The sequence below is a fragment of the Bubalus bubalis genome, chromosome 8, assembly GCF_019923935.1.
Source record: "Bubalus bubalis isolate 160015118507 breed Murrah chromosome 8, NDDB_SH_1, whole genome shotgun sequence".
Lineage (NCBI taxonomy): Eukaryota > Metazoa > Chordata > Mammalia > Artiodactyla > Bovidae > Bubalus > Bubalus bubalis.
In genome coordinates, this window is record NC_059164.1 from 82144077 (window position 1) to 82167240 (window position 23164).

General features: G+C 42.2%; 2 gene segments (V, D, J or C); both read left to right on the top strand.

Annotated features, from left to right (window-relative positions):
- Positions 1–3545: 3545 nt before the first annotated feature.
- Positions 3546–5086, top strand: LOC123334780. The segment is given in 2 exon segments: positions 3546–3825; positions 3951–5086. Coding segments are annotated over 2 exon segments (486 nt in total).
- A 5315-nt stretch (positions 5087–10401) lies between these two features.
- On the top strand, positions 10402–12601 carry LOC102396981. The segment is given in 2 exon segments: positions 10402–11934; positions 12060–12601. Coding segments are annotated over 2 exon segments (486 nt in total).
- The last annotated feature ends 10563 nt before the right edge of the window (positions 12602–23164 follow it).

Consider the following 23164-nt stretch of genomic DNA (forward strand, 5'->3'; position numbering starts at 1 on the left):
GGGTGCCCTTGCCTTTGGGTCACTTAATTCTTTGCTAACAACAGCACAAAAACCACAGCCCCCCCTCCCTCCCCCAAAATCAGCTTTCTCCATAGTATTTAAGCACTATCTAGAGCCATAGCATTGTATTGAAATGTGCATAATACAATCCACAATTCCCCAAGAGATGAAGAACCAGGAAGATCTCGAAGTCACACTGTGGAAAAGCGAGTAAACAGAGGCCAATCCTGATGTATCACAGGATTTTTTTATGCCCGTGGAAGAAAACGGAGAGACGGACATAGAGATAGAAAGTCACACAGATGAGAGAGATATAAATGGGGAATTAGAAAAGGAAAGACAGGTGGTAGAGTAGGCAGGCAGAGAGATAGAGGAATAGAGATAAGGAGAGAGAGAGTAAGACAGAAGAGAGATGAAGAGAAACAGAGAAGGGGAAGGGGACAGAGCTGGAAAGAAAGGCAGAGAAAGACTTAGAGGGGTGGGCAGTGATAGTAAATGCGGAAGATCTGTGGACACAGAGATGTAGAGACAGAGAGCAGTCCAGACAAGTGGTGGAGAAAGCCATGAAGAGATAGGGAGACAGAAGAGTAGAGAAAGAGAGCGAGAGAGCCAGTGCAAGAGACAGCTGAAAAATGCTTAAGAGAGCTGTGTTTTCTTATTTCTCTTTTCCTTTCTTTCTTTTTTTCTTCCAAGTTCTCACCCTGCACCCCTATCTCTCTCTTTCTTTGGGTACATTGTGTCTGATGAATATATTCTAGTGCCAATATATTGTAATTTTTTCAACATCATAGTTGATAGTTCTTTCACATTCTGGTTTTTTCTCATTATTTTTTTTTATTTGAAGAATTTTCTTTCCACTCTAGAGTAACAGAGATTTTCTCCTTATTTTTTTTTTTTTTTGAATTTATTTACTTATTTTTGGCCATGTAGCTTGACATGTAGGATCTTAGTTCCTAGACCAGGGATCTGACTGGCGCCCTGCAGTGGAAGCATGGAGCCTCAACCACTAGACTGCCAGGGAAGTTTCTCTCCTTTTTTATTTTTAAACCGTGAAACTTCTGTTCCCGAAAGGATTTTCTAGAACTCCAGGGCACTCGCACTTGCTTCATATACAAAAGCCTGAAACACTCTGCTCTCAGATTAGTTCCTGTCCCCTGCACCTTTGGTCCTGGTGGCACAGGGAAGACCAGCTTTAGTCCTGTCCCTTCCTCACTCCCCAGCTGTCTGTCATGAGCCTAGAAAATGAATTATCTGAGAGAGAGTGGCCAAAACATTTTATTATACATATTTTAAACATATATCCCAGTATTTTTACAAAAGTAGTGGGTGAAAATCTCTGTGCACATCATTTCAGTTCCACTATGGTTTCCCTATCCTTGTCTAATCTCCTACTTATCCATCTATTGCTGTTGCTGCTGCTAAGTTGCTTCAGTTGTGTTCGACTCTGTGCGACCCCATAGACGGCAGCCCACCAGGCTCCCCTGTCCTTGGGATTCTCCAGGCAAGAACACTGCAGTGGGTTGCCATTTCCTTCTCCAAAGCATGAAAGTGAAAAGTGAAAGTGAAGTCGCTCAGTCGTGTCCGACTCTTACCCCATGGACTGCAGCCTACCAGGCTCCCCCATCCATGGGCTTTTCCAGGCAAGAGTACTGGAGTGGGGTGCCATTGCCTTCTCCTATCCATCTATGAGTCCAAGTAAATCAAAGGGGAAAATTCAATAATGTCACCACAAGCATGCTTGTCCTTGAGTCCTGGTGACATGAACAACCATTTCTGTTAGATGTATGCCTCGTAGTGGAAGCACAGTGTATCTGAACACTTTTCAATAGGTTTATCGTTCCTTGTGGTGATTGAGGCCATGAAATTAAAAGATGTTTACTCCTTGAAAGGAAAGTTATGACCAACCTAGATAGCATATTCAAAAGCAGAGACATTACTTTGCCAACAAAGGTCCATCTAGTCAGGCTATGGTTTTTCCAGTGGTCATGTATGGATGTGAGAGTTGGACTGTGAAGAAAGCTGAGCACCGAAGAATTGATGCTTTTGAGCTGTGGTGTTGTGGTGTTGGAGAAGACTCTTGAGAGTCCCTTGGACACCAAAGAGATCCAATCAGTCCATTCTAAAGGATATCAGCCCTGGGTGTTCTTTGGAAGGACTCATGCTGAAAGTGAAACTCCAGTACTTTGGCGACCTCATGCGAAGAGTTGACTCATTGGAAAAGACTCTGATGCTGGGAGGAATTGGGGGCAGAAGCAGAAGGGAATGACAGAGGATGAGATGGCTGGATGGCATCACCAAATCGATGGATGTGAGTTTGAGTGAACTCCTGCAGTTGGTGATGGACAGGGAGGCCTGGCGTGCTACAATTCATGGGGTTGCAAAAAGTCGGACACGACTGAGCTACTGAATTGAACTGACTGTATATGCAGGAACCATGCATGTTCTTTACTCTTTTTTTTTTTTTCATTTTGCCTATTTTGAATGATTTCTTTCTTTTAAAACTCAATTTATTTAAACAAACCATTTGAGTGTTTCTCCCATCTCCTGCCACTTGCCTCTGGTAACCACTGATCTGTTCTCTGTTTCTCCACATGTAAGAGAAATTTGATATTTGTCTTTCTCTGTCTTAGTTTTTAACTCAGCATAATGCTCTCAAGTTCCCACCATATCGTTGCAGATATCTGAGGAGTATTCCTTTGCATACATATACTACAGCTTCTTTACCCATTCATCTGTATACTGATGGACACTTAGGTTTTTCGAAGTTTAGACTGTTGTAAATAAAGCAGCAATGAACACAGGAGCACAGATAGCTTTTCAAGTTTGTGTTTTTATTTTTCAGATCAATACCCACAAGTAGAATTGCTGGGTCACACGGTAGTTGCATTTTCAATTTTTCAAGGACCCTTCATACCGTTTTGATAGTGACTGTGCCAATATACATTTCCACCAAGAGTGCACAAGGGTTCTATTTTCTCCTTATTCTCACCCACACTTGTTAGTTCAAGTCTTGTTGATAACAGCCATTCTGACAGTGCTGAGATGACATCTCATTGTTGTTTTGATATCCATTTTCCTGGATTTCAGATAAACATCATGTTTTTTTAGTGTGAGTATATCTGAATGTTACATAGTACTACGTAAGACATTTTTCTCCACTAAATCTAGCAACTCTAGGTGAAGGGCTTTTACTTGATGAAAAAAAATTTCTCTTATTTAATTGATTTGTAAGCACACACACATACACATTTAACTTTGAGGAGAGTTAAATGTAGATCAATACACCTGGTATCAATTTCTTGTAATAAAAGAGGGGTGAATGCTTATTGGATTTGCGGGTGGTTGCCTCAAGTTTACCTACAGATGTAAACAGAAGGTAGTGCAGGGAAATGATAGAAAGGTGGTTCCTTGAGAGAAAGACTATGGCAGCATCACGAACACTGAAATACTGAGCCGCAGGGAACTTAGCCTGATTCAGGTCTGCTCACTCCACCAGGCAACAGGCAAGCTTTGTCCACATTTCTCTGCCTGCCCCTCCATCTGATCCCTCTGCTTGCAGTTCTGAGCTCTCAGAGCTCAGGCTTCTCTTCTCCTGTGGGGGAGGCGGCTGCTCCCAGCCTGCCCTCCAGAAAGGGGTTGGTGCAGAGGCAGGGCTCCTCCCCAGGCCTCACCCAGCACCCACCCCTTCTGGGCTCAGCCTGGTGGGCTTTAAGAGAGATTCTCGCTGACTCCTCTGCCTGTCACATCTTCTGGGAAACTCGGTCTAGCTCACTGTCCCAGGCATGTTGTGGGTCCCAGCACTGCTTCTGGTTTTCCTGGCTCCTGGTAAGTGTGTTGCCTGGATGCTCTGGGGATTTTTCTGTACTTTTTGGCAATGGTGAGGGGGAGGGTCATACTAAGAAATGGTGTTTCCTCTTCCTCATGATTTTTTGTTGCTGTCCCCATTGCAGTCACACAGGTATCTTCCAACATGGAAGAGGACAAGTTGTCAGTCATGAGGGCGACTGGGTCATCTGTTGTAATCGATTGTGACCTTACAGGAAGCTATATCCACTGGTACAAATTCCAGGAGGGAGCTGTACCCCGACGCCTTCTCTACTACATTGTCTCCAACTCAAAGGTTGTGTTGGGCTCAGGAATCAGTGAAGGGAAATACCATGTTTACAAAGGCACAGGGAAGAGCTTCACGTTTGTAATCTCCAACTTGCAAGAAAGTGATTCTGGCACCTACTACTGTGCTGTCTGGGAGAAGCACATTGGTTTAGACTTCCTTTACACTGCACTGGAAATTTTGCTTGTGGCTGCCAAAACAGCCCTGATACACAGGATAGACCAACCCCTGTCTCACTTCCTGCCTCCAATTCTTTTTACTCTGAATGAAGAGAAATCCTGAGCTCAACGCCCAGCCCCAGTCACTGCCATCTCCCACCTCCCACCTCCCCTCAGCAGCTGTTGTTTGTTGTTTAGCCAACAAAGATTTTTCCTAAAAGCAGGTCTCCATCTTAAGGCCTCAGGCAAGCAGCTGGTAGGCATCATATTCTTTTAACCCCCTAGGAGCTGGTGGAGTCCATTCAACCATCTGTTGAGGACAGACAGAGCACCTTGTATTGATCTATTAAGGGGAATATATAGGAGAACAAATTGAAAGGTTAGTTATATTGAATCATTTGTCTGATCATTTTCCAGAGAAGATGGCTAGGAATGATTCATCTTCATTATTCACGATTATGAAATATGAGAAAAGATAAGGTGAAAACTTGGATTCCTGAAGCCCAAGCTGGTATCTGATCTATCTTTTGGCCAAATTGAGATTTTTCTTATATAAACAACCAGGGCATGAAATGTAGGAAAAGGGGGATTGATGTAGCTATGCTAATCATAGTATTCTACTTACACCTTCTGCTGAAGTTCAGCCCACAGCCAGAACTGTTCTGTATTAAGCAAATAAAGCCAGAGGTTCTTTTCACTCCCACCCACGATATTGACAAGACCAAGTCCCAAACTGTGAGACTTAGATTTTTTTTCAATAATTCAAGTTAAAGAACATATTGGGTGAAGAGTTAGACAATGAGTGGTATCTATATCAACAGAAAAATCATATAAGAAATCACTTTCTTATTGGGCTAGATTTAAGGACATAAAATTAATACTTAAGTACAGAAATGCTATATTTATATGTATGTGGTTTCTTGTGTATGTGGCCTCTTGTGTATGCGTGTGGGCTAAGTCGCTTCAGTTGTGCCTGACTCTGTGAGATCCTATGGACTGTAGCCTGCCAGGGATAGGCTGTACTGTCCATGGGATTCTCCAGGCAAGAATACTGAAGGGGTCACCATGCCCTCCTCTAGGGGGTCTTTCCAACCCAGGGATGGGACCCAGGTGTCCTGCATCTTCTGCATTGCAGGCAGATTCTTCACCACTGAGTCACCAGGGGAGCCCCTCTTGTGTATGCTGCTGCTGCTGCTGCTAAGTCGCTTCAGTCGTGTCCGACTCTGTGGGACCCCATAGACGGCAGCCCACCAGGCTCCCCCGTCCCTGGGATTCTCCAGGCAAGAATCCTGGAGTGGGCTGCTATTTCCTTCTCCAATCTCTTGTGTATAGTATCCTCCAAATTTCTACCAGAACAGTGTTTCTTAATGTGTGGTCCATGGACCATACCTGAGTCAGAAGCATTGGGTTGGAATAAAAGTTCCCATTCTGGATGGCACCCAATATAGGGAACACAAATCTTGGAATAAAGCCTGAAAATGTGCATTTTCTAATAAGTTCCATAGCTTATTCTTATTCAAGTTGATTTATATCAATTTAATCAACTGCTATGCTAGCAGTATCAGATAAAGTGACATGTCTCCCTCTGAAATGGACCAGTTCCTGGCCTCAAACAGGAGTGGATTCTAGAACAGTGTTCATGGGCTTATCCCCAGCCCAGAAGTCCTTCCTTTCTTATTGCATCCTGGGTGCTGCTGCTGTCTCAGGTCATCACATTTCTCCATGAGAATCCCACAACCACAGGTCAAAGTTTCTGGTCCTTCTCACTCCTGTGACTGCAGGCAAGAAGGAATTGGATAGTAAATGCACTGACTTTAACTTGGGCCTCAGTACCAGGGACCATGCACTATTTTGGAGCTTTAAAAAAGATTGAAACAAAAACTTCTTGTCATTTATATTTTTCAAATGTTGTATAGGCTTTGTTCTGCACATTTATTTCTTTGATCCACTTTGAGTTTAAATTTTGCATAAAATTGGAGTTGCACAAATGGAGAGACATAACATATTCATGAAGGAAAAGATCAGTATCATAAAGAAGCTGATCTTTCCTAAATTCATGTATATAAATTAATTATAATTCCTATCAGAATTAAGAAAAGATTTTATTTTTGTTCTATGATATAGAACAAAATGTTTGAAACATAGAGAATTTCTATTAATTGGATAAAGCATGATTAAGTAATGAAACAGCCCAAGTATTTGTGTAAATAATGACAGGAATAGCACTGTCTTATTCACTATGTGAGGCTTCCTTGGTGTCTCAGATGGTAAAGAATCCACCTACCAATGCAGGAAATGTGGGTTCGATCCTTGGGTCAGGAAGATCCCCTGGAGAAAGAAATGGTGACCCACTCCAGTATTCTTGCCTGGAGAATTCCATGGACAGAGTAGCCTCATAGGCTACAGTCCATGGGATCTGAAAAGTTGGACATGACTTATAACAACAACATTATCATTTCGTAGGAGTCATCTTGACACAATAAATGGTGGTTTTGGTGTGAGATGACTCTAAATTAGAAAGTGTAGATACAGTTTCCGAATTCAAACAGTGGATTTCATAATTTAGTGTGGCTTTTTTTTCTAATGACCAGGGAAACATGGTATCTGTTAGCTTCTAGAATTTTGGTTGTGCTAGTAGCTATTACATGAACTGACCCTTACAGAAAGTGTGTTATATAGAAGATATTCTGCTGTATCTTGCATGCATTTTCTATTTAATCCTCATTACTCGCCTTGAGGTGTTACAATATTTCTCCCTGCCCCTACTTTACAGATATATTTTTGTAAGTTGTTAAAATTAAGTTCCTTCAAATGAAGCCACACAGCTCTAATCTAGGGATTCAACCCAGACTACCTGAATCAATGGTTCACATAATTAAATCTCTATCCCTCCCCTAGGATAGAGACATAGAGCAAGAATACCAAAGCCAAGGCCCTAAGACAAGACAGCCTCATGGGCAGAAATGTAAATGTATGGGCTTCTAAGTATCACAGATTAAACTTTAAACCCCAGTTCTTTTATTTATTAGCTATATGAAAATGCAAAAATCATTATGTTGTCCTCATTGACCAACTGGGAGTAATTACATCCAACTCAGTTATTACAGTGATAAGATCACACATATGGAATGTCTCCCACCCGGTATCCATTTAGCCAGCACAGAATCAGTTCTAGTCAGTGGCCCCTTCTCCTACATGAAGGTTCTCAGTTGTATCTGACTCTTTTCAACCCCCATGGACTGCAGCGCGCCAGACCTCCCTGTCCATCTCCAATAACTGGAGTTTACTCAAACTCAAGTCCATTGAGTCAGTGATGCCATCCAACCATCTCTGTCATCTCCTTCTCCTCCTGCCTTCAATCTTGCCCAGCATCAGGGTCTTTTCCAATGAGTCAGCTCTTCACATCAGGTGGCCAAAGTATGGGAGCTTCAGCTTCAGCATCAGTCTTTCGATGAATATTCGGGGTTGATTTCTTTTAGGATTGATTGGTTTTGTCACCTTGCAGTCCAAGGGACTTTCAAGAGTCTTCTCCAACACCATGGTTCAAAGGCGTCAATTCTTCAGCACTAGGCCTTTTTTATGGTCAAGCTCTCTTATCTGTACATGACTGCTCTCTTTGCTGTACAGCAGAAATAAGCATAACATTGTAAATCAACTATACTGCATAAAAAATTCATTTTAAAAGAAGAAGTAAGGGGGGATGTCAGTGTATATATGATATTAATGAAGGAGTACATGCAACCAAGTACACATCTGGGTAGAAGGTTGCTGCTAGCCATGAGAGTCAGATCTTAATTAATAATTTTAGTTCATTTCTAAGCATGGGAAGGTGAAAAATTTTGCATTCATGAATTTTTTCCTGATAATATCTAACTATCCAAAGTCTTGATTTGCCAGCTTCCCTAAGCATAGATTACCTCAATCCTGGTGTTCATCCTGCAGTTTGTTCGTGGTGTGTTAAACATCAGTAGCTGTAGTGGTTAATGGGTTAATGACCCAATCCTAGTAGAGCCAGTTAGTGAGCAACATGCTTTAGTTGGCAAGGTCTAGATTTGGAACTAGAGCTCCATAACTAATGAGGAGACTGGCACCTCTCGTTTGAGGGGCTGACATTCACATGGCAAGGAGTGAGTTCCAATTCTGGAAATATAACTGTGACCACACTTGGTCCCCTCTCTCTCATTGATCGCAATTATAACTCCTGAATCTGAGGACTCTGTGAAATAAAGGGTAGCAAGCAGATAGGAAAAAGAAATCATAAAGTGAGTGTTATTGAACAAATGGTGAGTTTCCCTTAATTTTTTTTTTCACTGCAGGTCTTCCCTGGCCTGGACTCAAAAAGAGCCTGAAGCCTGTATGTGCATCAGGTGCAGACAGAAGGAAGGGGGCACTCAATGGGCCAGGAGCCCTGCTTGTCTGTTTTTGCTTGTGTTTCTTTTGTCCTTTCTCATTCTTACCCACCCCTAACCCCCCCACACCCCCACCCCCACCCCACACCCACATCCTGGTGTCATGGAGGCTAAACCCTGAGGGAAGGGACCTTCTCTCTCACACAAGAACCTGTGGTTCCAAGAGCACATGGAGAATCCCAGTGGCTGTTGTTCTCTCTCTGTCGTCTCCCTTCTTGGCACAGAAGGCAGCCGCGGTTGCAGAAATGCACAGCAGAGCAAATATACTAAAGTCCACTTATCTGGTCCAAGAACCAGAGGGACAGTTCCTGTGAGTTGGAAAATGGTATAGAGATTGCAGAGAGGAGATTAAGAAAAAAAATCTGATATAATTGGTGTTTGACAACTAGGATTACCCCTTCCCCTGCCCCCCTGCCCCCCCTCCCCGCCCATATGCAGAGGCATAAATGTGAGGAAAAACAGGCTTCGCAAATTGATATGAAGTGTAAACAACCACCTAGGGCCTATACTCAGCTTCCCTGGAGGCTCAGATGATAAAGAATCTGCCTGCAATGCAGGAGATCTGGGTTTGAGCCCTGGGTCACGAAGGGTACCCTGGAGAAGAGAACAGCAATCCACTCCAGTATTCTTGCCTGGAAAATCCCATAGACAGAGGAGCCTGGCAGGCTACATACAGTCCATGGGGTGGCAAAGAGTCTAACACGACTGAGTGACCAACACTTCCTTTTCGGGGCCTAGACTGGTCATAGGGTGACACACACAGTGCAGTGTGAACAGCACGGTACTGACTCAAACTGCCCATCAAAGGCAGGTAGGAGTTTACTGTCCCTTTCTGCTGCTGCTTTTGCTTCGATTTAGTCGTGTCCGACTCTGTGCAACCCCATAGACGGCAGCCCATCAGACTCCCCTGTCCCTGGGATTCTCCAGGCAAGAACACTGCAGTGGGTTGCCATTTCCTTCTCCAAAGCATGAAAGTGAAAAGTGAAAGTGAAGTCTCTCAGTCGTGTCCGACTCTTACCCCATGGACTGCAGCCTACCAGGCTCCTCCATCCATGGGCTTTTCCAGGCAAGAGTACTGGAGTGGGGTGCCATTGCCTTCTCCTATCCATCTATGAGTCCAAGTAAATCAAAGGGGAAAATTCAATAATGTCACCACAAGCATGCTTGTCCTTGAGTCCTGGTGACATGAACAACCATTTCTGTTAGATATATGCCTCATAGTGGAAGCACAGTGTATCTGAACACCTTTCAATAGGTTTATTGTTCCTTGTGGTGATTGAGGCCATGAAATTAAAAGACGCTTACTCCTTGAAAGGAAAGTTATGACCAACCTAGATAGCATATTCAAAAGCAGAGACATTACTTTGCCAACAAAGGTCCATCTAGTCAGGCTATGGTTTTTCCAGTGGTCATGTATGGATGTGAGAGTTGGACTGTGAAGAAAGCTGAGCACCGAAGAATTGATGCTTTGAGCTGTAGTGTTGGAGAAGACTCTTGAGAGTCCCTTGGACTGCAAGGAGATCCAACCAGTCCATTCTGAAGGAGATCAGCCCTGGGTGTTCTTTGGAAAGACTGATGCTAAAGGTGAAACTCCAGTACTTTGGCCACCTCATGAGAAGAGTTGACTCATTGGAAAAGACTCTGATACTGGGAGGGACTGGAGGCAAGAGTAGAAGGGGACGACAGAGTATGAGATGGCTGGATGGCATCACCGACTCGATGGATGTGAGTTTTGAGTGAGCTCCGGCAGTTGGTGATGGACAGAGAGGCCCGGTGTGCTGCAATTCATGGGGTTGCAAAGAGTAGGACACGAATGAGCGACTGAACTGAACTGACTGTATATGCAGGAACTATTCATGTTCTTTACTCTTTTTTTTTTTTTTTTTGCCTATTTTGAATGATTTCTTTCTTTTAAAACACAATTTATGTAAACAAACAAACCACTCGAGTGTGTCTCCCATCTCCTGCCACTTGCCTCTGGTAACCACTGATCTATTCTTTCTGTTTCTCCACATGTAAGAGAGATTTATGATATTTGTCTTTCTCTGTCTTACTTTTTCACTCAGCACAATGCTCTTAAATTCCACCCATATTGTTGCGAGTGTCTGAGGAGTATTCCATCGCATACATATACTACAGCTTCTTTACCCATTCATCTGTTTGCTGATGGACACTTAGGTTTTTCCAAGTTTAGACTGTTGTAAATAAAGCAGCAATGAACACGGGAGTACAGATACCTTTTCAAGTTAGTGTTTTAATTTGTTTTTTTTTTCAGATCAATACCCACAAGTAGAATTGCTGGATCACATGGTAGTTGCATTTTCAATTTTCAAGGACACTTCCTACAATTTTGACAGTGACTGTGCCAATATACATTTCCACCAAGAGTGCACAAGGGTTCTATTTTCTCCTTATTCTCACCCACACTTGTTAGTTCAAGTCTTGTTGATAACAGCCATTCTGACAGCGGTGAGATGACATCTCATTATTTTGATATCCATTTTCCTAAATTTCAGATAAACATCATGTTTTTTTAGTGTAAGTATATCCGAATGTTACATAGTTCTATGTAAGACATTTTTCTCCACTAAATCTAGCAACCCTAGGTGAAGGGCTTTTACTTGATGATGAAAAAATTTCTCTTATTTAATTGATTTGTAAGCACACACACATACACATTTAACTTTGAAGAGAGTTAAATGTAGATCAACACACCTGGTATCAATTTCTTGTAATAAAAGAGGGGTGAATGCTTATTGGATTTGCGGGTGGTTGTCTCAAGTTTACCTACAGATGTAAACAGAAGGTAGTGCAGGGAAATGATAGAAAGGTGGTTCCTTGAGAGAAAGACTATGGCAGCATCATGAACACTGAAATACTGAGCCGCAGGGAACTTAGCCTGATTCAAGTCTGCTCACTCCACTAGGCCACAGGCAAGCTTGTCCACGTTTCTCTGCCTGCCCCTCCATCTGATCCCTCTGCTTGTAGTTCTGAGCTCTCAGAGCTCAGGCTTCTCTTCTCCTGTGGGGGAGGCGGCTGCTCCCAGCCTGCCCTCCAGAAAGGGGTTGGTGCAAAGAGGCAGGGCTCCTCCCCAGGCCTCACCCAGCACCCACCCCTTCTGGGCTCAGCCTGGTGGGCTTTAAGAGAGATCCTGGCTGACTCCTCTGCCTGTCACATCTTCTGGGAAACTCGGTCTAGCTCACTGTCCCAGGCATGCTGTGGGTCCCAGCACTGCTTCTGGTTTTCCTGGCTCCTGGTAAGTGTGTTGCCTGGATGCTCTGGGGATTTTTCTGTACTTTTTGGCAATGGTGAGGGGGAGGGTCCTACTAAGAAATGGTGTTTCCTCTTCCTCATGATTTTTTGTTGCTTTCCCCATTGCAGTCACACAGGTATCTTCCAACATGGAAGAGGACAAGTTGTCAGTCATGAGGGCGACTGGGTCATCTGTTGTAATCGATTGTGACCTTACAGGAAGCTATATCCACTGGTACAAATTCCAGGAGGGAGCTGTACCCCAACGCCTTCTCTACTACGATGTCTCCAACTCAAAGGTTGTGTTGGGCTCAGGAATCAGTGAAGGGAAATACCATGTTTACAAAGGCACAGGGAAGAGCTACACGTTTGTAATCTCCAACTTGCAAGAAAGTGATTCTGGCACCTACTACTGTGCTGTCTGGGAGAAGCACATTGGTTTAGACTTCCTTTACACTGCACTGGAAATTTTGCTTGTGGCTGTCAAAACAGCCCTGATACACAGGATAGACCAGCCCCTGTCTCACTTCCTGCCCCCAGTTCTTTTTACTCTGAATGAAGAGAAATCCTGAGCTCAACGCCCAGCCCCAGTCACTGCCACCTCCCACCTCCCCTCAACAGCCATTGTTTGTTATGGTCAAAGATTTTTCCTAAAAGCAGGTCTCCATCTTAAGGCCTCAGACAAGCAGCTGGTAGGCAGCACATTCTTTTAACTTCCCTAGGAGCTGGTGGAGTCTATTCAACCTTCTCTTGAGGACAGACAGGGCACCTCAGATTGATATATTAAGAGGAATATTTAGGAGAACAAAATGAAAGGTTATTTTTTGAATCAATTATCCAATCACTTACCAGCGAAGATGGTTAGGAATGAAGCATCATTATTATTCAGGATTATGAAATATGAGCAAAGATAGAGTCAAAACTTGGATTCCTGAAGCCCAACCTGGTATCTGACCTATCTTTTGGACAAATTGATATTTTTCTCATATAACTAACCAGGACATGGAATATAGGAAAAGGGGAATTGGTATAGTTATGCCAATCATAGTAATCTACTTACACCTTCTGCTGAAGTTCACTCTGCAGCCAGAACTGTTCTGTATTAAACGAGTAAAGCCAGAGGTTCTTTTCACTCCTACCCCCAATATTGACATGACCAAGTCCCAAACTAGAATGAGACTTAGAAACTTTTTTTTTTTCAATAATTCAAGTTAAAGAACATTTCTGGTGAGCAATTAGACAATGAGTGGTATCTATATCAACTGAAAAGTCTTGTAAGAAAGGGTGTGACTTTCTTATTGGGCTAGGTTTAAGGACATAAAATTAATACTGAAGTACAGAAATGCCATATTCATATGTATGTGGTCTCTTGTGGGCTAAGTTGCTTCAGTTGTGTCTGATTCTGTGAGATCCTATGGACTGTAGCCTGCCAGGGATAGTCTGTACTGTGCATTGGATTCTCCAGGCAAGAATACTGGAGTGGGTTGCATGCCCTCCTCTAGGGGATCTTTCCAACCCACGGATTGAACCCGGGTCTCCTGCATCTTCTGCATTGCAGGCAGATTCTTCACCACTGAGTCACCAGGGAAGCCCCTCTTGTGTATAGTATCCTCCAGATTTCTACCAGAACAGTGTTTCTTAACGTGTGGTCCATGGACGACACCTGCATCAGAAGCATTGGGTTGGAATAAAAGTCCCCATTGTGGATGGCACCCAATATAGGGAACACAAATCTTGAAGCCTGAAAATGTGCATTTTTCAAAAAGTTCCATAGCTTATCCTTACTCAAATTGATTTATATCAATTTATATGAACTGCTGTGCTAGCAGTAACAGATAAAGTGACATGTCTCCCTCTGAAATGGACCAGTTCCTGGCCTCAAACAGGAGTGGATTCTAGAACAGTGTTCATGGCTTATCCCCAACCCAGAAGTCCTTCCTTTCTTGTTGCATCCTGGGTGCTGCTGCTCTCCCAGGTCATTACATTTCCCCATGAGAATCCCACAGGTCAAAGTTTCTGGTCCTTCTCACTCCTGTGACTGCAGGCAAGAAGGAATTGGATAGTAAATGCACTGACTTTAACTTGGCCTCAGTACCAGGGACCATGCACTATTTTGGAGCTTAAAAAAATATTGAAATAAAAACTTCTTGTCATTTATATTTTTCCAATGTTGTATAGGCTTTGTTCTGCACATTTATTTCTTTGATCCACTTTGAATTTAAATTTTGCATAAAATTGGAGTTGCACAAATGGGGAGACATAACATATTCAGGAAAGAAAAGATCAATATCATAAAGATGCTGATCTTTCCTAAATTCATGTATGTAAATTGACTATAATTCCTATCAGAATTAAGAAAAGATTTTATTTTTGTTCCATGATATAGAACAAAATGTTTGAAACACAGAGAATTTCTATTTATTGGATAAAGCATGATTAAGTAATGAAACAGCCCAAGTATTTGTGTAAATAATGACAGGAATAGCACTATGCTGTTCACTATGTGGGGCTTCCTTGGTGACTCAGATGGTAAAGAATCCACCAACCAATGCAGGAGATGTGGGTTCCATCCTTGGCTTAGGAAGATCCCCTGGAGAAGGAAATGGTGACCCACTCCAGTATTCTTGCCTTGAGAATTCCATGGACAGAGAAGCCTGGTAGGATCTGAAAGGGATCTGAAAGAGTTGGACATGACTTAAAGACTAAACAACAACAACAACAACAACAACATTATCATTTCCTAGGAGTCATCTTGACACATTAAATGCTGGTTTTGGTGTGAGATGACTCTAAATTAGAAAGTGTAGTTATAGGTTCTGAATTTAAACAGTGGACTTCATAAGTTAGTGTGGCTTTTGTTTCTAATGACCAGGGAAGCATGGTACCTGTTAGCTTCTAGAATTTTGGTTGTGCTAGTAGCTATTACATGAACTGACCCTTATTGAAATCTTCTTATGTGGAAGATATTCTGCTGCATCTTGCATGCATTTTCTATTTAATCCTCATTACTCGCCTTGCGGTGTTACAATATTTCTCCCTGCCCCTACTTTATAGATGTGTTTTTGTAAGTTGTTAAAATTAAGTTCCGTCAAATGAAGCCACACAGCTCTATCTGGCGATTCAACCCAGACTACCCGAATCAATGGTTCACATAGTTAATTTTCTATCTCTCCTCTAGGATACAGACATAGAACAAGAATACCAAACCAAGGCGCTAAGACAAGACAGCCTCATGGGCAGGAGTGTAAGTGCATGGGCTTCTGAGTATCACAGATTAAACTTTAAACCCCAGTTCTTATTTATTAGCTATATGAAAATTCAAAAATTCACTATGTTGTCCTCATGACCATTTGGGAGTAATTACAATCAACTCAGTTATTACAGAGATAAGATCACACATATGGAATGTCTCCCACCAGTTATCTATTTAGCTGGCATAGAATCAGTATTAGTCAGTGGTCCCTTCTCTTACATGAAGGTTCTGAGGTGAAATAGAAGCTCTGGCTCTGGCCCTCTGATCCCTCCTTCACTCCCTATATCAGGGGGCCTGAAACTCAGATAACACCTTACCTGACCAAGGGGAGTAAGTTATGAGCAGGTGAGACCCTGATAGTCTTTCCATGCCAAATGCTAGTGATTCTGGAGTTCTGACTCTGTGAAGATGAAGTATGGAAAAGGGAAATTTCCTCAGGATCACACTCAGCCTTGTGGTTCATTTAGTAACCAAGGCAGAACCATCATCATTAATGTTAATTATTTCTTGACATCATGTATTTCTGGCAAAATTTCAAAGAAGAATAAGTACCATTGTTCTATAACATCATAGCCACGATGAGAGACATTCAAGACAGAGAGGTGAATGAGGCATGAGCTCCTAAAGAGTCTGAGAGTTTGGGTTAACCACTTTCTTCCATTTTATACAATGTTCTCTTTAATAACGTCCACTCCATTCCACTGTGAAGGCCAGCAGATTTCATGGGTTTTACCCTTCGTAGGAATCTCATTGGTGCATAATATGTAATGGCTCAGATGCTTCTAAATCAGTGATTCAACTTGATATTTATGCTAAACCTTTTCATGTCTGAAGTATTTGTTGCACACAGAGATGCAGGGTTACAGAGCAGTTAAGAACGTGTTCTTACTTCCCAGTTAGGTTGCTGGGAATGAAATATGGTTTGTGGTATTTTCTAAATGTGTGACATCAGACAAATTAGTCCATCCTCAGTTGATTTGTAAAATGGGAATGAAAATAACAATCTCAGATTATTGTATAATGAAGTTAGATTAGAGCTTTGCTTGCAAAGTTCTCAGAATAAGTGCCTGGTATTTGGATCGTGGTTAAATAAAGATTAGGTGTTATTATTATTAGAAGACATGGTGAGGGCAAAGAAGATACTAAAATCTTTCAGAATTTTTTTTCCCCTCTGGACTCATTCATTAAAAACACAGATTATTTGCTAATATTTGAGAAGGTTCTAAGTGAATTTGGCAGTTGTTAATTCAGTTGAATTTTGAGTTGGATTTTGGGTAGTTCTGGTGGTGGTTCTTGTTTACCTTGGGGATTGGTGGTGCTAGGGTGTCACTTTATAGTAGGTCATCAGCAATAACTAATTGTGACCTTCTCCTATTTCTATTTCCTGAACTTTCAAAAGAACAGGTAACTAATCAAAGGACTTCTCCTGGATACCCTGCAGCTGCAGCTCATGAACACCTCTGCATTACACTTACCTCCTCCTCCTCCTCAAGAGTGCAGTCTACTTTGTCATGATTGCCTTCTGCATGTGCAAGAGAACAGGTGTCAGCAACAATGGGAAGAGCTCGTGACAGAGGGGCCCCAAAGGGCTCAATGTGCGTTCATCATCTATTGTCTCAAAAAGTATCTGCTGAGGATCTAGCCTGGCTTCCTTTCTGCATTTGGGTTATTTCTATTCATGTGGTATTTTTCTATTATATCTTTATTTTGTAAGAGGTTTTCAAATCTTTGGGCAGACAGTTTGACTCTGTATCAAGGAATTCTGCCATTAATCAGGGGCAGGCTCCAGGGCTGGTCTAGGGGAACCTCTCCCACCACTATCCCCACAACCTCATCAGCTCCTCCAGCCCTTGAGTCCTTGCATCTCCTGAGCGTATGCAGTGGCCAGCTCCCTGTCTTCTCCTTCAGCTCTTCCACACAGACCATGGCTGGGACCTTCACTGCCATACACCCTGGAACTGCCAGCTTTGGTACTTAAATTCTGCACCTTGATTTTCATAATAGGCACAAAAAATTAAACATATCAAAAGCTCACATTTGTCTTTGAGTACTTTAATTTCATGAAATATCATGAAGGTTAGAAACAGAATGACAATTGAGCTATCAAATTCAGCATTGGTTGTAATAATGGTCATTAATACATTTCTACGTCTAACATGATTATGGTGTTTTCTTTGGGGCCACTGGCTCCAGTTGGGTGTGTGTATGTGTGTGTGTGTGTGTATGTGTATGTGTGTGTGAGCTCAGTCATGTCTGACTCTTTATGACCCTATGGACTGTAGCCCCCCAGGCTCTTCTGTCCATGGGATTTTCCAGACAAGAATACTGGAGCAGGTTGCCACAGCCAAACTAAGATGCCAGGGTTCTTCTGTTTCAAAGTGGCCAGATTTGGACTCATTGGCTTGAGACGTTCCTATGGTGACAGTGTGACACCCAGCATGACTTGCCCTGCATGTGCTCAGATGGTACCAGTGTCTCACAAAGCATCAACTCCTGATTCTCACAGTAACCCCATGAAAACTGCACCAACACCAGAGGCGTGTCAAGTGGAGGGTGAAGCATGTAGATTTTGACCCCTGAGGACCAGGATTTGAACCCTGAGTCTGTATTAGCATCTGCATGACCTCAGGCAGTATTGGAACGCTCTATGCCATTGAATCTTCAACTATGTAATGAAGTTACAGTGCCCTGCTTCCTGGAGTATGAGGAATAGATGAGCTAATGATGCTTAATCCGTGAAAGTCCTGAACAACATTAGCTTCTACTGTCATAGCTCTGCTGTAAAATCAGTAGATTCCATACGTACACAAAAGCCCTGAAAACCATCTCTAACCTCATTCCTCACAGATGGGACAGATGTGGATGGGACAGAGACTCAGTTTCTATTATTCACCAAGTAATCTCATGATTCCTAGTGTGTCTAGTTCACTCACAATAAAATGAGGTCCCAGAGAGACTAAAAAATATGCTCAAATTTAAACACAGAGCAGTGCTGGGTTCCACATGGGCCAGGTCGGCCTGACTTAAAACAGGCTGCATTTTTTTTTCCAATATATTAGTGGCCCTCTTATTATAACTGTAAATAAATGATTAGAGAAACAGATTGCTAAGTAAATAAATGCATAACAAAGAAAAGTCACTGAGGTCCAGACTTCATCACAAGCCGGGCATTAGACTTTAAAAACGCTCCTTCAGTAATTCTAATGTGCAGCCAGGTTGAGCCAGCAGGTGACAGTCCCATTGCTGCCAGCTCGGATTTCAGGCATCAAGGAGCCATCACATTGTTTCTTTGCATTCAATCAGCTTCAGTGTGAAATAAATCCGTGGAAAACCACGTAGAGGTTCCCATTGCAAAACACAAAAGACCAGTCAGATACAAGATGGATGAAATCTAATTTAGATCAATTCCTTGGTTGTTATGAATTTGATTAGACCTCTCTAGACAAAATATGTGGCCCTGGTCTTAGAGATCTGGAACTATTTCTTCATTGTGAAAAAACAGTATATTAAGTGTAACAGGCAAGAGGGAAACTTGCAAATCACTGAAAGTTTTATGCAGCTGATTTTACAGCCAGGGCCCTGCTGGGCAGTCTCCAGTGGTTTCCAAGGTCTCAGCAACCTCCTGCCCCAACTTGCCCTGTGCTGCCCTGGCCTGGGAGGTGCAGATAGGGGAGGGCAGTGGGGGTGGGAGTGACAGCCTGAATGGCAGCTGGAGGGGACTGATATGCTGATGGAGTTTCATTTTCTCAGGCTTCTTTTGTTTACACTCCCTGTTTAATGTGGTTGATTCTTGGAAAATGCTCAAACTGGCCCCTACTGGTTGAGGCTGTGCAAGGGGTAGCTGGGGTGTCACAAAGAAATGATAACAGTTAAACCCCAGCCAACTTTGCTCACTTTCAAAGGGTCACAGCTAATGGAAGAAAATATCCCTCTACACTCGCATGTGATTGTTATCAAAACACAGTAGGCTATGGGTCCAGCTTCCCCATTATACACATACAAAGTTCCTCTTATCAGCTCCTATATAAGTTGGGAAACTTACACATAGGATTTTCAGATGCTGCTCCTCTGCTATGTTCTGGACCCTGAAGAAAGGAGCAGACAGGGCTTCTTTGCAGCCCTAAAATCATCCCTGACTTTCCACCAACCACCTGTGCTCTTCCAGGATCTGTGACTTACTGAGGCTGTTACTTCTTGGTTTCGTTTTCTCAGTGTAAGCAGGGTGACACAAGACCTGATACCTGAACCAAGCTGCATGGACAGATGCGAAGTGCTTTTTTCCTCATAGAAGCAGAGGTTCCAAGGCCTTGCTCTCTCACATGTGCAGTTGAGTGTCATATACTAAGTCATGTAAATTCCCCAAAAGGGACAATGACTACAAGTTAACTTGAACAAGGCTTACTGGGGCACTAACATCAGATAACAACGTGATGGGTGAATAGCAGAGGGCTTCACAGACACATGAGCTTGAAGAGCAGGTGTCCCACCCCCTCTCCACCCAGCAGGCCCAGGATGAGGGTCCATGCCCTGGATTTCATCCATCCAGTCTCAGAGCAAAGCTGGGCTCCACTGCTGAGGTCATGGCTTCAGCTCTCACGTTCTAACCTCAGGGCACATTCAAGTCACATCCTTCATTCTTCTTGGTCTCTGCTCTGAGAGCCAACATCTGGGGGGCCTTGCCCTCCTAGGAGGACTGGCCACATCTAACTGGTACAGCCAGTGTCAGGGGTGGAGTCCCTTCTCAGGTTAAAGTCACCCCTGACGTCCAGCTCAGGCCCCATCTGTGGTCGTGCTGTAGATGTGGGTCCACTCCTGACACAGGACGTTATTGTGATGACACCACTGAATTCCTGAGGTTTTAGTCCAAGGCCAGACCCTGGCGCTTGCCCTCCCCCATTTTCTCCATGTAAGGAGCTCCTCCTACTTAGACTCCAGCCTCCCAGAGAGCCTCCGTCTCACTTCTGTCCTGTGGCCCATTCTTAGACCAAGCATGGATGGAGTTGCTTAGGTCTGCATAAATGACCAGTTTCTACCCAAGCCAGACCATTTTCATCATACAGTTGGATTTTACTTGAATGATGGTGAATAATGAAAGGAAATTGACAGACACACTGCCTTCCCATGAAGCATTGCATTGAATATTTCTGTTTTACAAAAACAACTCACAATATAACTGAGTTCATTTGAATTCAAATTAGCTAAACACAAGGGAAAATGATTTCATAGAGTGGGTTCAAAATAAGAGTACTCAGACTGTTTTAGGGAATACATTTATAAGAAAGCTATTATTTCATGATACATAATACAAAATGTCTGGTACTTTTTATAGGTATTCACCATCCATCATGTCTTCTTGTTGTGATTCCAAGACTTTAGGCCAAATATGCAATGCAAAATAAGAAAAACAAAACTAATCATTTTGATATGTTTAGTTCTATTATTTTTTACAGTTGTACAAATAGTGAATATTCATGAGCTAAATAACAGAAGAGAAATGTAAGGTGTTAAAAAATACCAAAGAAATCTGAGATGTGAAACAAAAAATTCCATTCTGCAAACCAAAATGAAAAGAGATTTTACTTACAAAGAAATGCTACTCAAACATTAAGAGATCTTTTGATTAGGAACACAATACAAGTCTTTTCTCCAACTTTAGCAGATCAGACTCAGTCTCTCTGAATATAGGGTGGACCATGACAGGATCTTACTAGCCACAGGCAGGTGATTAAATGTATGTGGATATGGTACTTATGTGGATATGGTACCATGTTTGTGAGGTAATTACAGTTAATTAACTCTTTACTAGCCATTCACTAACATCAGCAGTGGGTGTCCTCATTTCAACTTTCAAAAAGGAAACTCCATCTTCAAGATTTTTTTCTCTTCTGATTACTTTCAATGAAAGTTTTTTTTTTTCATGCAGAAAAGGACAGAACACAAAATATACTTGAAATGTAACATGAAAAGGCAAAAATCTGTTTTTTACCCTGTATTTTTGTAGCAAAGTTCATATACCAAACATTAACTGTGACATAGACACTGCATAGACCGTGGTTGAGGCCACCCAAGAATTTGTTTTAAAACATTTTATAAGAGGATCTACTTTTTATATGCCCACATTTTTGCTTTATGTCTGAACACTGTTGTGGAAATGAGAGGTTGAAATGTGTTGAGAACCACAGATGCAGGGCAGGGCTTCTGTTTGCTTTGACTCTGGCTGCCTCTTCTAGTTCACTTGCTCCTATGCCAGCTGCCCAGCTACTGCATTCAGTCCACTGCTTTTCCCTTCTTTCAAAAAATTTTTTATTATTTTTCAGTGGAGATATAATTGATATAAAACGTTACATTAGTCTCTGTCATGCAACATAGTGATTTGATATTTGTATATATGCTGAAATGGTCACCGTACTAAGTCAACATTCCTCACTGTATATAGTTACAGATTACTTTTTTTCTTCCAAGACGAGGTTTTAAGATCTACTCGTTCCTTTTTTGGTTAAATATTTAAGCAGAGTTACTGCTTTTATAATTAACTGTATATTTATTTGCTCAAATTTGTGAGAATAAAAGGTTTCCTTTGACGATTTGAAGGAACTGAACAATGTGCTCCGACCTGGAGGCACATGGAGCCCATCTGCTGTGACTGAACCGTGTCTGTCATCTCAGAAGCTCCTGTACACTCCAGAAACATCCATGCTGCTCAGGACCAGAGCAGATCCTGGTACCAGATGGGGAACCTGAGTCCTGGCTCTGCTCCTGTCAACTGTGGGACCCTGGACCAATCACTCATCCTCAGTCTCACCCGTCTCCGTGTAAATGGAGACAAGGACAGTACCGTCCTCCCAGGACTGCTACCCTTGCCGCCTGCAGAAGTTAGGGTTTGTAGTTAATGTCTGACACAGAGACATTCTGGTTCAGTCAACAAAATGAATTAAGTCATCATTATTTAGGTTATTGGGACTCTGAGGTATTTTCAATATTCACAAATTTATACCTCTAAGAAAAATGTTTATAAAAATCTACTGTATGAAAGGTATGGTTATAATATCACAACCATATTCTATACATTTTACTTTGAAACTACTCTCAGTGGTACACACAATGCAGTGTGAATAGCACTGCAAAGTCTTCAAAAACTGCAGTATTTGGACCTGCCCTTCAAGAGCGGGTAGGAACTCACATTCCATAACTAGGTCAATTCTCAGCTAACAGAAAAACTCAGCACTTGCCATTGTATTTAAAAATACTTCCTAGAGCCCATAACCTAATATCCAAAATGTGCAGGATACAATCCCCAATTACTCAACTTACAGGAGACTCAGAAAATCTCAGCATCTTAATATGGAAAGGTAAATTAACAGATGTCAATCCTGGGATATTGCAGATGTTGGATCAACAGAGAAATTAAAATTGTTATGGTGACCATGGGAGGAAATGGAAAAGAGAGGCAGAGACAGAGAAGTAAAATCCCTAAGAATCATAAATGGAGAGATAGAAAAGGAAAGATAGGTGTTAGAGACAGACAAGTAGAGGGAGAGAAAGTGACAGAAATAGACATGAGGAAGGAAATTGTAAAACAGAGGAGAGATAAAAAGAAAGAGGGAAAGCAAAGAAGTCAGATCTGGAAAAAACCAAAAAGACAGAGAAGGAGCCATGGTGGGGTTGCAATAAGAAAGGGAAAGATCTGTGGACAAAGAGGTGGACAGAGGGATATGAAGAGCAGTACAGTGGGGGAGAAGAGAAACACAACAGTCGAGAGAGAAAAAGAACAAGTCAAGAGATAGAGCTGTAAAGCAGTCAGGAAATAAGGGGCCACATATTGGTAATTATATATATATATATATATATATATATATATATATATACCACAGCAACTTTATTCATCCATCTATGGGTACTCAACTTGTTTCTAAGTCTTGGCTGTTATAAACAATGAACATAGGCATTTAGATATATTTTAGTGTTCTTGTTTTCCACGGAT